The sequence below is a fragment of the Nannobrachium achirus genome (genome assembly GCF_963921795.1).
Source record: "Nannobrachium achirus genome assembly, chromosome: 23".
Taxonomy (NCBI): domain Eukaryota; kingdom Metazoa; phylum Chordata; class Actinopteri; order Myctophiformes; family Myctophidae; genus Nannobrachium; species Nannobrachium achirus.
In genome coordinates, this window is record NC_137830.1 from 1,299,635 (window position 1) to 1,314,399 (window position 14,765).

General features: G+C 43.9%; 1 protein-coding gene across 1 annotated transcript in view; it reads right to left on the bottom strand.

The window, feature by feature from the left end:
• LOC308308482 (protein NLRC3-like) overlaps positions 1 to 13,952 on the bottom strand; it is a gene marked incomplete at both ends in the record, with an annotated part of 110,341 nt that extends 96,389 nt beyond the window's left edge. Inside the window, 5 exons of the mRNA XM_080753897.1 lie at positions 7,409 to 7,445; positions 8,233 to 8,363; positions 9,335 to 9,477; positions 9,863 to 10,181; positions 13,804 to 13,952. Coding sequence (XP_080610023.1) covers positions 7,409 to 7,445; positions 8,233 to 8,363; positions 9,335 to 9,477; positions 9,863 to 10,181; positions 13,804 to 13,952 — 779 coding nt within the window. The remainder of the gene's footprint in view (positions 1 to 7,408; positions 7,446 to 8,232; positions 8,364 to 9,334; positions 9,478 to 9,862; positions 10,182 to 13,803) is intronic.
• Between the last annotated feature and the right edge of the window lie 813 nt (positions 13,953 to 14,765).

Genomic DNA, 14,765 nt, shown 5'->3' on the forward strand with positions numbered 1-14,765 from the left:
ACATGGAATTGTGGACAAAATCTGATGCAACGATAAAATATTCTGTAGTTTTTGGTCTGAGAGGTTGCATGTCATCAAACGGTGGTTCTGTGGATCAAATGATGAATAAATAAATGTTACCTTATTATGAAAATGTGTGTGTGTGTGTGTGTGTGTGTGTGTGTGTGTGTGTGTGTGTGTGTGTGTGTGTGTGTGTGTGTGTGTGTGTGTGTGTGTGTGTGTGTGTGTGTGTGTGTGTGCATGCGTGTGTGTAGGCGACACAATAACTGTCACTGCAAAAAAGTTACATCCAAAATGTTTTTTTATTTATTTTTGTTTTTATTAATACAATTGTATCAGGGTTTAATGTAACTTTGGAACTATGTAAATACAATAGCATTGATTTCATTTTTTTTAAGATATTAGTAAATATACATGAAAGGTTCAACATAAATGTTTTACATTTTATAATTACCTTTTATAGGTAAAATACAAAACCCTTCATTGGAGTAAATGTAATCTTTTTCATTATCAATAAAACTTTACAATATTCATTTTTAAATGTTATAGAACAGGGGTCTTCAACAGGGGGTCTGGGACCCCTAGGGGGTCCTCAGAGTTACTACAGGGGTCCTCCTAATCCTTATGTGATAGGATAATTATTTTAAATGAACAACTTGGGCCAAAAATAGCAGATCTACAAGCTCTCAACGCCTCGCGCTGCGAGGCACCCTGCCCGTCCAGCTTGGCAAAAAGGTTTCGTGAAGAGGTAAAAAAAAGAGCAGAGTAAAAGGTCAAGTTTACTAAGTATCGACGATTTAAGATTTTAATTGGTTAAGTGTCAAACAAGTCTATGAATCTATCTTTGAAATCCATGAAAATCTCCATCACACACACAATATGTAGAGGGGGTCCCTGCTTCATCTCTTTCTGCTAAGGGGTCCCTGCTTCATCTCTCTCTGCTAAGGGGTCCCTGCTTCATCTCTCTCTGCTTAGGGGTCCCTGCTTCATCTCTCTCTCTGCTAAGGGGTCCCTGCTTCATCTGTCTCTCTGCTAAGGGGTCCCTGCTTCATCTCTCTCTCTGCTAAGGGGTCCCTGCTTCATCTCTCTCTGCTAAGGGGTCCCTGCTTCATCTCTCTCTGCTAAGGGGTCCCTGCTTCATCTCTCTCTCTGCTAAGGGGTCCCTGCTTCATCTCTCTCTCTCTGCTAAGGGGTCCCTGCTTCATCTCTCTCTCTGCTAAGGGGTCCCTGCTTCATCTCTCTCTGCTAAGGGGTCCCTGCTTCATCTCTCTCTCTCTGCTAAGGGGTCCCTGCTTCATCTCTCTCTGCTAAGGGGTCCCTGCTTCATCTCTCTCTCTGCTAAGGGGTTCCTGCTTCATCTCTCTCTCTCTCTCTCTCTCTCTCTCTCTCTCTCTGCTAAGGGGTCCCTGCTTCATCTCTCTCTCTGCTAAGGGGTCCCTGCTTCATCTCTCTCTGCTAAGGGGTCCCTGCTTCATCTGTCTCTCAGCTAAGGGGTCCCTGCTTCATCTCTCTCTCTGCTAAGGGGTCCCTGCTTCATCTCTCTCTCTCTCTCTCTCTTCTAAGGGGTCCCTGCTTCATCTCTCTCTCTGCTAAGGGGTCCCTGCTTCATCTCTCTCTGCTAAGGGGTCCCTGCTTCATCTGTCTCTGCTAAGGGGTCCCTGCTTCATCTGTCTCTCTGCTAAGGGGTCCCTGCTTCATCTGTCTCTCTGCTAAGGGGTCCCTGCTTCGTCTCTCTCTGCTAAGGGGTCCCTGCTTCATCTCTCTCTCTCTGCTAAGGGGTCCCTGCTTCATCTCTCTCTGCTAAGGGGTCCCTGCTTCATCTCTCTCTCTGCTAAGGGGTCCCTGCTTCATCTCTCTCTCTCTGCTAAGGGGTCCCTGCTTCATCTCTCTCTCTGCTAAGGGGTCCCTGCTTCATCTATCTCTGCTAAGGGTTCCCTGCTTCATCTCTCTCTGCTAAGGGGTCCCTGCTTCATCTGTCTCTCTGCTAAGGGGTCCCTGCTTCATCAGTCTCTCTGCTAAGGGGTCCCTGCTTCATCTCTCTCTGCTAAGGGGTCCTGCTTCATCTCTCTCTGCTAAGGGATCCCTGCTTCATATCTCACTCTGCTAAGGGGTCCCTGCTTCATCTCTCTTTCTGCTAAGGGGTCCCTGCTTCATCTCTCTCTCTAAGGGGTCCTTGGCCTGAAAACTGTTCTAGAGCAGATGTTCTCACACTTTATAGGTCATGACCCCCAAAATAATCATATTTGAACTGGGGACCCCCCAGTTCAAACAAAGTGTAAATTGTAGAGTTGAAGAGGTCCAGACCCACAGGTTGAGAACAAACCTTTTCATGTCAATCTGAACAGTTTGTTCCAGAGACTCCATTTTTACAAGATTCCTTGTTTGAAAATAGCAGATCTACAAGTTCACAACACGCTGTGATGCGGCGTGTTGTGTGCTTGTAGATTGTCTATTTTAAAACAGTCAATGTATGCAGTAAATGGTTAAAGTGGTTACACTGATTTTGATGCTATATACATGAATGTTGCTGGGGACCCCCTGGAACCCCTTCAAGGACCCCTAGGGTAGGGTAGACCCCATGAGAACCACTGTATTCATGATCTATAAATCTTTCATGTTTAAATGTGTTAGACACACAGAGCCCCCCCCCCCCCCCCCCCCCCCATCGCTATGGAAACCAAACCATAGTGATTCTATAACCCCCCCCCCCCCCCTCCCGTCATCACTATGAAAACCAAACCATAGTGATTCTGTAAACACCCCCCCCCCCCCCCACAACAGCCTGTCTGTCTGTCTGTCTGTCTGTCTGTCTGTCTGTCTGTCTGTCTGTCTGTCCTCACAGCCTGTCTGTCTGTCTGTCTGTCTGTCTGTCTGTCCTCACAGCCTGTCTGTCTGTCTGTCTGTCTGTCTGTCTGTCTGTCTGTCTGTCTGTCTGTCTGTCTGTCTGTCTGTCTGTCTGTCTGTCCTCACAGCCTGTCTGTCTGTCTGTCTGTCTGTCCTCACAGCCTGTCTGTCTGTCTGTCTGTCTGTCTGTCTGTCCTCACACAGAGACACAGAGGAGTCAGGTTGAAACCCAAAGCCAGCATAGAGAGGTTCAGTGAATGTGTTTTGGACGGTGTAGAGGGGTGTCAGTGTCGGTGAGGACACTTCATAGAAGGACAGAGTCCCAGCAGGACAATCCAGATACACTGCTACTCTGTTGGAGCCAGAGGGACGAGCAGGAAGGAAAGTGGTCTTACTATTGTGTGTGACAGCGTATCTGTTACCATGGTTACCATCATCACAGAACAGACTCCATGACATTTTATTGTTTCCAAGCACACATTCGTCACCCTGTCCTTTCCTACTCATTCCTCTGTAAGTTACTGCTATCTGAACATTTCCACTCCTCTCTACCTCCCAGTAACAGCGTCCAGTCAGACCCTCTGTACACAGAACCTGGACCCATCCATCAAACCTTCCAGGATGATCAGGATATGAATGAAGCTGTTCCACCACAGTCGCCTTCCTGTTGGTCTCAGAGAGAGAGAGTCTTCTGTGTGCTGTGTTTGAGTCCAGTGTGAGACGATGAGAATCTGATGAGAAAACAACACAGTAAACATTAAATACATCATTCACTGAGTGACACACACACGCACACACACACACACACACACGCGCGCGCGCGCACACACACACACACACACACACACACACACACACACACACACCACACACACACACACACACACACACACACTCACACACACACACACACACACACACACACACACACACACACACACACAAACACACACACACTATAATAATGGATCAGGTAAGGTGTGTGTGTGTGTGTGTGTGTGGGGGGGGGGGGTTTACAGAATCAATAAAGTTTGGTTTCCATAGTGATGGGGGGGGGGCTCTGTGTGTCTAACACATTTAAACATGAATATTGTAAAGATTTATAGATCATGAATACAGTGGTTCTCAAGGTGGGGTCCAGGGACCCCCAGGGGTCCTTGAGGGGGTTCCAGGGGGTCCCCAGCAACATTCATGTATAGCATCAAAATCAGTGTAACCACTTAACCATTTACTGCATACATTAACTATTTGAATATAGCAGATCTACAAGCTCACAACAAAAAAAAGACACACACACTAAAACTTTTCAAAAGATAGATAGTAGATCTACAATCTCACAACGTGGCACAGAGTGATGCGCAGAGCCGTTTCTGGGCCCACGGGGGCCCTAAGCATGATTCTGCTATGGGGCCTTCCTGCGGGCGCCCGCGAAAAATAATAATATTTTTTATCATTTTTTAATCCATTTTATAATGGGTTTAATTCTGTTTTTTTTTTTTTATATAAATAGGCCACATTGCAGAATCGTCATGCAATGTAGCATCAAATAGCCTAACATAACTAAGGACTGGAACAAATACCCCCAAATAAGCATAGATGTAGGCTATGCCAAGGCGATGATCTGAAACATATTATAGTAGGCTATAGCACTAAATCCCCCCCCCCCCCCCCAAAAAAAAAAAGAATATATAAATGAATACCCTTCCCTTATTTTTTCATAATTTTTTTGAGACGTAATTCTCAGGTCCATAATTACCCAACACGTAGCTCCAATGACCTCAGACCACCAGAGGCCCGTACATCTCAAATTCAATTAATATAGGTTTCAGAGGGTCAAAAATATACAATTCTCTGCCATTATATTTATGGGACTTGTCATCTCATCAATTTAAGAAGGCTTTGAAATCGCTTCTCTTAACCAAATATTTTCCTTATGGTCCTGCTTAATGAAGCTGGGTCTATTCATATTTTCTTTAGAGTTGAATTTTGTGTGTCTGACTCTTTAATGTTGCGATTATAAATGTGTTTCATTTTCTATCTCTGTTTTTTCCTTTATATTTTTCATCTGTATGAATATTAAGGTTTTATCTGTAAAGGATACATTTATTCTACCATGATGTAATTTTTATCTTTTGAATGTATTACTTATTCCTGGAGAATGCCATTTCTTAAGCCCCTTGAGGGTTTTTGTTTGTAACCAAATGTTGTAACCAATTTTAAAAATGTTTTGTAAGTGAAAAAAAAAAACAAAAAAAAAAACGACAACAACAGGCAACGTATTTTTGTTTGTTTGATTTGTTCTTTTCTTATTTAAATAAAAAATGAAAACTTCCCCATAGGGGTGCTGGAGCACCTGCAGCAGACCTAGTTCCCACGGCTATGGCCGGAGCCACTGTCTGTGCCAAAACATCACATTCACTTTCACTTTCAGCGGTGCGGCGATGCGTGGAAGCAAAGCAAGTCACCACAGCTTGATTGATCATTGCTTAGTCAATTATGAAGGGATTTCAAAAATTATTAGTCTCCATATTGCTTGGGAAGTCTACTTTGCAGAAAATCGCGAGATTTCACATCGCGATTACGGTTTGAAAACGATTAACCGTGCAGCACTAGTTCTTTTCTGCAGAGGAGGGGGCGGTGGGGGCCTTTTTGGTCGCAGGGCCTCATGCAGACTGCGTAGTGTGCGTTTACGGGCCGCCGGCGCTGGTGATGCGCTTGTAGATCTGCTATTTGTAAATAGCCAAGGTGTAAAATATGGATTGGTTCAAATGAGTGATGCTGTATTAAACATTTTGCTGGGGACCCCCTGGAACCCTCTAAGGACCCCTGGGGGTCCCCGGACCACACTTTGAGGACCAATGAATGCTATAAAGAACCATCAACCACTTTAGTAATGGACGACCACAAAATATCATAAAGTAACATAGGGGCATTCACACATTGTTGCGAGCGTCAGGTCGCAGTTACTATCAAAACCTCGACCAGCTGTCTGTCTGTCAGTCTGTCACACGTCACACTTTTGCCCTGCTCATATCTCCGCAACCGTTGCCCCGATCCATGCCAAATTTTGCACACACACTCCTTGCCTGCCAAACAACAACATCCACACATGATTGATCAATTCACACATGACCCTCTTCTAGCGCCACCATGAGGCAGATTCTTGCAAAACACATTTTTGGACGCAGCTCCTTCAATTTTTGCCCTAAAATCACGCAAATCGGTACACAGTATGTCTACTCAAGTCATCAACATGGATCTGTCCCATTTAGCGCCTTCAGGCCGATTTTTTTAAACAATTTTTTGGACACTGTTCCTACAGATTCTGACCTAAAATCACGCAAATCCTTTCTGTGTGGAGTTTGCATGTTCTCCCCGTGTCTCCTAGGGTTGATACCCTCACAAAAACATGCAGTAATCCTGGTCTCAATAATGCCTCCCCCTGGCCAGCCGGGGCGCTTGATGGAGGGGAAAGGAACTGGTTGGAATAACGTGTTCTTTCCACACGCTACGTCCATCCCGGGGAAATCCCCCCTGTCAGGTGAAAAGAAACAACTTGGACTCCTCATGCACTGAAGGAAGCATGAGGTCAGTCCGTTGTCTCCCCAGGCGCGGCAGAGGGAGAGCAGAGCCCAGGATTACATATATTGGCACTGGGTGAAAAAATGGGTTGCAAAATCGTGGGATAAAAATTATAAGCAAAAAAATAAAATCACGCAAATCGGTACACAGTATGTCTACACTCATGTCATCAACATGGATCTGTCCCATATAGCGCCACCACCAGGCCGATTTTTTCAAACACATTTTTGGACACTGTTCCTACACATTTTGCCCTAAAATCACGCAAATCGGTACACAGTATGTCTACACTCATTTCATCAACATGGATCTGTCCCATATAGCGCCACCATCAGGCCGATTCCTTCAAACACATTTCAACTACTCCTACACATTTTACCCTAAAATCACGTTGCGACCTGACGGTCGCTTATCTCCCGATTAGGGAGTCTTACTGGTATAAATATATCATTCAAATTAAAATAGAAATAAACATACATTTACGTGGATGGTCTGTAGAACCTCTGCCTGTCGGCCTAGTAGATGGAGATGTCTGTGATCCTGGTTTGGGTGGAGGGTCAGTAGAATGGTGTGGTTCTGGTTTGGGTGGAGGTTTGTCTGTTGCTTTAGTGGTTTCAGGACCTGCACATACAGAGATAAAAATTACACCAGTTGTTTGTCCAATTCACAGTAAACCTAGTAGTTTGATGATATCTATTAAAAAGTCATAATTAAATTGAATTATATAGTGACCACTTAGGAACATAATGTGAATACCCTTATACGGTATTCAAAATGCTGGCAAATAACCAACTGCTAGCAGGAAGTTAGAATTATTTGGGGTTTTAGGCCAACCTCGTGGTTACAAGAGAAACACAGCCTTTCTCCTCTTTAAGCAATGTGAATTCATTTAATCATTATCCACAGAATCATGTAAACAATCCCCATTGTCAGCCTGTTTACAGGAACCGAGGATGGCAGTGAACCAGATGAAGGTACGTACCTGGTGGTGGGACGCTCTCCTGAGTGTTCTCTGGGTCCTGGAGGAATGGCATTACACACATAGGCTATTAGAGTCACGTTTAAGGACAAAACATTTCCAAAAATGAATAAACTGATGAAGCCTGAGTTTCTTTATCACAATTTGAAATGTCAAAACTCACGTTTCCATTCTTTTTAGGAACAGTAGGCAATTGCAAGAAAGATTTACAAATGTTTCTGGGATGTACAGTTAAGTTGCAAAATCCTAAACGTTTTTTTTGGTTTTTCATAAAATGTTTTATTAGGCTTCAATAGAGATTTTTAAAACACAGCTATAAAACGTGTACCTACCAACTTTGTCAAGGTTTCGTTGACAGCAGCGCGGATTCCCTTCTTATGCTTTGAATAAGCACGACCTGTCACTTCTGTGCAGACTGAAAGGAAAGTTATTTGATGTCAATGACCAGAATGATGTAATTCTGTACCAGGGTGAATGTTGTGTGTACATAACGAGTTAAAATGTACAGTCAGTAGCTCTAACTCTTTCACATATATATACATATATATATATATATATATATAGGACACATTTTTAAATCAGTTTAAAATGTATTTTGACAAAGTGGAACTTCTTTTGGCAACAAAACACTTATTTCAGCTACAGAAAGCGCCGGCATGGCAATCTCAGACACAGTTGAATTAATTAAATAAAACTTTTACAATTTGTACTAAAATGGGAGCACGCTTCCTGCTCAATGTTAATTGGTTAATTTTTGTCATGTTTCGTTGGCCTATATTTAATATACTAATAAAGAAACCCAAAGCAGTATAAGAATGTAAATTCACCTCTAAAGGTGGGTCTGTTAGAGGGATCTTTGTCCCAGCACTTCTTCATGAGATCAAGCAGCTCTTCCAATCCCTCTGCTTTGCTCTGATCAACTTCCTCAAGATTAGGTCTTTCTCCACAATTAATAATCCTGAATTGTAACACGTTACGATTTACCCCTACAAGAGAAACAGAACAAATATGTGTGTGATATATTATGAATAATAATATTAATAACAACAACAACAAACTTCTGTCCTATCCCACTTTTAAACTTCGGTCTTTACATTCACATGAAATAATGAATCATTTACCTGCAGGATAGGGCTCCTTTCCAGTAAGAATGGTCCAGAGGAGGATGCCATAACTAAAATAATAATAATAATAATAATCATTTGAAAGGTTTTCACATTATTTGTTGAGTCCTGCAAAGGTCTGATTTTTACAACCCGCGTCCACCCCGCCCATCATTAATAAGATCCGTGGACCAACCTGCTACCCGTGATTATACAAAAGTCTAAACCAGACCCGCCCACAGGTCAAATAATGGAACCGTTGCCTGCCCGTCTACCCATGAGGCGTGATTACATGCAGTAAAATAAACAGCCTACAGCCCTGCGTGCTTCCAAATGGCATCGCACTCGATCGTCCCTGGCCCCGCACGCCGTCCTCAGTGTTTGCGACACAATATACAGTATTTACATAAACGCAAGGTAGGCTGCCACTATTCATTATTTTAGATAGCCTTTTAAACCACCCTTGCTATGATGAGAACATGGGATAATGCAATTCATGCAGCAGTGAAGAACATCCATGTTACTTTGTTTATATGTCGTGTTGGTTGTGTCTGTGTGTCCTGCTGCTCACTGTGACGTTGTTTAGGCAGAAAAAAAGTTGTCTAATTTTCACAATAAAATGTCACCCGTCAATGTTTAGTCCCGTACCGCCTGTCCCCATACCCACGAATTTATAATAGTATAAATTCTGCCCGTTTTCACCCGTCAAACGTGGGTACCCGTCGCGTGTCAGCGGGTACCCGGCCCGTTGCAGGACTCTGCTCTACTGTATATCAACATTATTTGAGGCCTACTGTATATCAACAGCATTCCTTCAAGATCTCACCTGTAAACGTCAAAAGAGCGGACGAGACGGTAGTTGGATTCAAAGGCCTCTGGGGGAATGTAGGCCAGAGTTCCTCCTTCATCTCCTTTGTTGGTGATGTTCAGAACACTGGTGGACACCGTAGACAGGCCAAAATCTGCTATCTGTTGGAGGAAAGAAAACTAGAATCAGTGAGACACTGTATATCAGGGGACATTTTCAGGCCAAGGACCCCTTAGCTGAGAGAGGGATGAAGCAGGGACCCCTTAGCTGAGAGAGGGATGAAGCAGGGACCCCCACAACCTGTTCATAGATTCCATATAGTTTCATTGTTTGACAGCACAATCATCAGTGTATTTTGAATTCATGTCAATTTGTGTTTTCAGATATTTAACCACTTGAACCATCAATACTTAATAAACTTGACCTTTCACTCTGTACTTAGTCTGCTCTTTTTCCCCTCTACACCAAACCTCTTTGCCGAAAAGAGTGTGTGTGTGTGTGTGTGTGTGTGTGTGCGTGCGTGCGTGCGTGCGTGCGTGCGTGTACCTTGGCATTCAAGTTAGCATCCAGCAGCACATTGCCTGGTTTCAGGTCTGAGTGAACGACCGGTGATTTCTTGCTGTGGATGAAGTTCATGGCCAGCGCCACCTGGTGGGCCAGACGGAAAGCCAGGGGCCAGGGTGGGGGTCCACACAGGGCCTGCTGGAGGCTCTGCAGGGACCCCCCCTCCATCAGCTCCATCACTATCCCCCGCCTCTCCACATAGCCCAGCTTAGGGTCAGGAGGAATGCCCCGGTACATCCCATAGACTTTGGGCACAAACTGGTGGGCCACGGAGTCCATGTAATCTGCCTCTAGCTCCATGCTGTAGAGAGAAAAACACACAGAGTCCATGTAATCTGCCTCTAGCTCCATGCTGTAGAGAGAAAAACACACAGAGTCCATGTAATCTGCCTCTAGCTTCATGCTGTAGAGAGAAAAACACACAGAGACCATGTAATCTGCCTCTAGCTCCATGCTGTAGAGAGAAAAACACACAGAGTCCATGTAATCTGCCTCTAGCTCCATGCTGTAGAGAGAAAAACACACAGAGTCCATGTAATCTGCCTCTAGCTCCATGCTGTAGAGAGAAAAACACACAGAGTCCATGTAATCTGCCTCTAGCTCCATGCTGTAGAGAGAAAAACACACAGAGTCCATGTAATCTGCCTCTAGCTTCATGCTGTAGAGAGAAAAACACACAGAGACCATGTAATCTGCCTCTAGCTCCATGCTGTAGAGAGAAAAACACACAGAGTCCATGTAATCTGCCTCTAGCTCCATGCTGTAGAGAGAAAAACACACAGAGTCCATGTAATCTGCCTCTAGCTCCATCCTTCAGAGAGAAAAACACACAGAGTCCATGTAATCTGCCTCTAGCTCCATGCTGTAGAGAGAAAAACACACAGAGTCCATGTAATCTGCCTCTAGCTCCATGCTGTAGAGAGAAAAACACACAGAATCCATGTAATCTGCCTCTAGCTCCATGCTGTAGAGAGAAAAACACACAGAGACCATGTAATCTGCCTCTAGCTCCATGCTGTAGAGAGAAAAACACACAGAGACCATGTAATCTGCCTCTAGCTCCATGCTGTAGAGAGAAAAACACACAGAGACCATGTAATCTGCCTCTAGCTCCATGCTGTAGAGAGAAAAACACACAGAGTCCATGTAATCTGCCTCTAGCTCCATGCTGTAGAGAGAAAAACACACAGAGTCCATGTAATCTGCCTCTAGCTTCATGCTGTAGAGAGAAAAACACACAGAGACCATGTAATCTGCCTCTAGCTCCATGCTGTAGAGAGAAAAACACACAGAGTCCATCTAGCTCCATGCTGTAGAGAGAAAAACACACAGAGTCCATGTAATCTGCCTCTAGCTCCATCCTTCAGAGAGAAAAACACACAGAGTCCATGTAATCTGCCTCTAGCTCCATGCTGTAGAGAGAAAAACACACAGAGTCCATGTAATCTGCCTCTAGCTCCATGCTGTAGAGAGAAAAACACACAGAGTCCATGTAATCTGCCTCTAGCTCCATGCTGTAGAGAGAAAAACACACAGAGACCATGTAATCTGCCTCTAGCTCCATGCTGTAGAGAGAAAAACACACAGAGACCATGTAATCTGCCTCTAGCTCCTTGCTGTAGAGAGAAAAACACACAGAGTCCATGTAATCTGCCTCTAGCTCCATGCTGTAGAGAGAAAAACACACAGAGTCCATGTAATCTGCCTCTAGCTCCATGCTGTAGAGAGAAAAACACACAGAGTCCATGTAATCTGCCTCTAGCTCCATGCTGTAGAGAGAAAAACACACAGAGTCCATGTAATCTGCCTCTAGCTCCATCCTTCAGAGAGAAAAACACACAGAGTCCATGTAATCTGCCTCTAGCTCCATGCTGTAGAGAGAAAAACACACAGAGTCCATGTAATCTGCCTCTAGCTCCATGCTGTAGAGAGAAAAACACACAGAGTCCATGTAATCTGCCTCTAGCTCCATGCTGTAGAGAGAAAAACACACAGAGACCATGTAATCTGCCTCTAGCTCCATGCTGTAGAGAGAAAAACACACAGAGACCATGTAATCTGCCTCTAGCTCCATGCTGTAGAGAGAAAAACACACAGAGTCCATGTAATCTGCCTCTAGCTCCATGCTGTAGAGAGAAAAACACACAGAGTCCATGTAATCTGCCTCTAGCTCCATGCTGTAGAGAGAAAAACACACAGAGTCCATGTAATCTGCCTCTAGCTCCATGCTGTAGAGAGAAAAACACACAGAGTCCATGTAATCTGCCTCTAGCTCCATGCTGTAGAGAGAAAAACACACAGAGACCATGTAATCTGCCTCTAGCTCCATGCTGTAGAGAGAAAAACACACAGAGTCCATGTAATCTGCCTCTAGCTCCATGCTGTAGAGAGAAAAACACACAGAGACCATGTAATCTGCCTCTAGCTTCATGCTGTAGAGAGAAAAACACACAGAGTCCATGTAATCTGCCTCTAGCTCCATGCTGTAGAGAGAAAAACACACAGAGACCATGTAATCTGCCTCTAGCTCCATGCTGTAGAGAGAAAAACACACAGAGTCCATGTAATCTGCCTCTAGCTCCATCCTTCAGAGAGAAAAAGCAATCGTGGCGTTTCCATAAAGCCTCTTAATGCGCATTAAGGGTTATTCGCAAAAATCTTTTTATGGAAACGCTTAAAAATTCAAATAAACTTTCATTATCCGCAAAAACTTTTATCCGCTTGGAGGAGGTGGATTTTGAGGCTTTATCGAATAAACTATTTATAAATGCACATTAGTGAATGGAAACGGGTCAGCCAATAAATGCGAATAAATGATGACGTTCTGGTCCATTGTATTAGCATTAGCCCACAAAACAAACCGTCTGAACACTCCGAAATTCCTCCTGTCAAAACTCAAAATGAAGATTTGTTCAAGCTAAACTTATAACAAACTGTCTCAGTATCACGTTCAGTCTCTGTTTATGTTTTGTTTGTTTGTTCGTTTCCCAACGCGTCTGCGACCGGGCGTTTCCCAAGGACCCTAAGCACAACGGTGGGGGCAAGGAAGTAGGGAGCGCTACAGTAATTCAAATGACACCCGCAAATGGAAACAGGCTAAATTTGCTTTGTCTTAATGCGCATTTCTGATAATTCACTTCCTATTTTCAAATAAGTTTATGGAAACATGACTAATGAGAACTTACAGTCGCTACATGAAGACCACATTAGCTGCGTCTCCATAAAGCCTTTTCTAAAATAGGAAGCCAATCATCAGAAAGTCGAAAAAAGAAAAGCGCATTTTCCCTGTTTCCACCTACTGATAAAATGCAATCATTGGGAGAAAATTCATGAAATAAGCAGTCGATGGCGCTGTTTTTCCAGTCAAGTGAGACACATTATTGAACATACAACAAGCTCACAGCTCGTTGCAGATGCGACCGTTGTGAGCTTGGACTTGGAGGTCTGCTGTTCTCGGCCGTTCTGTGCGCGAAACGCTTTGGCAGTTCAGTTCAGTTCAGTTCATTTTCAGTTCTTTGGACATCATACTTTTGCAGGATGGAGAATAATGACGAATGGTTTTACTTTTGAGGACGACTGCTTTGAACATAAGCTAGGGCTGGGGCGGCTGGTGTTGGTACAAGAGGTGGCTGACAAAATCAGACAGAATCAGCAAGAATGCCAGTTTCAGCCAAAACTCCAAATCACTATGATGTTGAATGAATGAATGAATGAATGAATGAATGAATGAATGAATGAATGAATGAATGGTTTATTTCGATACTCCTTGTTAAGACATTACAAATCATTGTTTGTTTTGTTTGTTTTCTTCAAAGGGTATTGAAAAGGTATGAGCAGAAGCTTAATACTTATTGATGCCTAAACTACATACAGTATTTCAACATAACCAGAAAGAAGAATGTTTTGGACCATCATCATCATACCCATGGTCAAGCAGCTTGATGGCCACCTCAAACTGCCAGTCCTTGTGGGTCGCCTTGTAGACGTATCCAAAGCCCCCTGCGCCCAGCACTCTCCAGTCCTCCAGACTGGCATCACCAAAGGTCTCTCTGCCATCTCTCTGCTCTGCCATCTTTCACCTTGAGACAAAACCATGAAAGATTCACATCTAAGAGGCAATAATTATAGGCTAATGAATGGAATCAGGTGTGTCTAATGACCACCGCCTCAGATTAGTATATCTGGTACCAGCTGCAGGCATAAGGGTCAGAATGCCTGGGTCTATGGAATCAGTAAGTGCTTCAAAAGCTTGAAAAAGGATTTGCAAGACTGATAATTAGTTTTGAACCTTTGAAAATGGTTTTGATAGGCCGAAAGCTAACACATTTTACAGTGTTTCGCGAACACATTTTCAGAGTTTCTAATTGGTCACAAACACAGTTTCAGAATATGCATTTTGGCACAGTTCCCCAGGATTTTATTTAGTTTTTCATGTTTGAAACTTTGTAAATGGTGATCATTTTTTAGACGTTGTTGTTGAAAGACGGGCCGCGCTGCGGTGAGACACAAACACTCTCGCTCAGTGAGTAAACGCCGCGGTATTTCACAAAGATGGAACACAATCCATCTCTCACCGCCCACGTACGCATGCACAAACGAGCACGCTGGCGGGGATTTCACGGGACCGCGCCCGCTCGCCTCGCCGCCCCTAAACTTCTCCTCGTGGCCGAAATAGCCACCCGCCTCTCATTGAAAATTAATTATGCAGCTCTCGTTCTGAAACTGAAACTGCATGAGCTGTTCTGAAACTCCACAGGGAGGGGGTGTAACATGCACACACACACACACACACACACACACACACACACACACACACACACACACACACACACACACACACACACACACACACTAACCCTAACCCTACAAGCTCACAACACGTGAC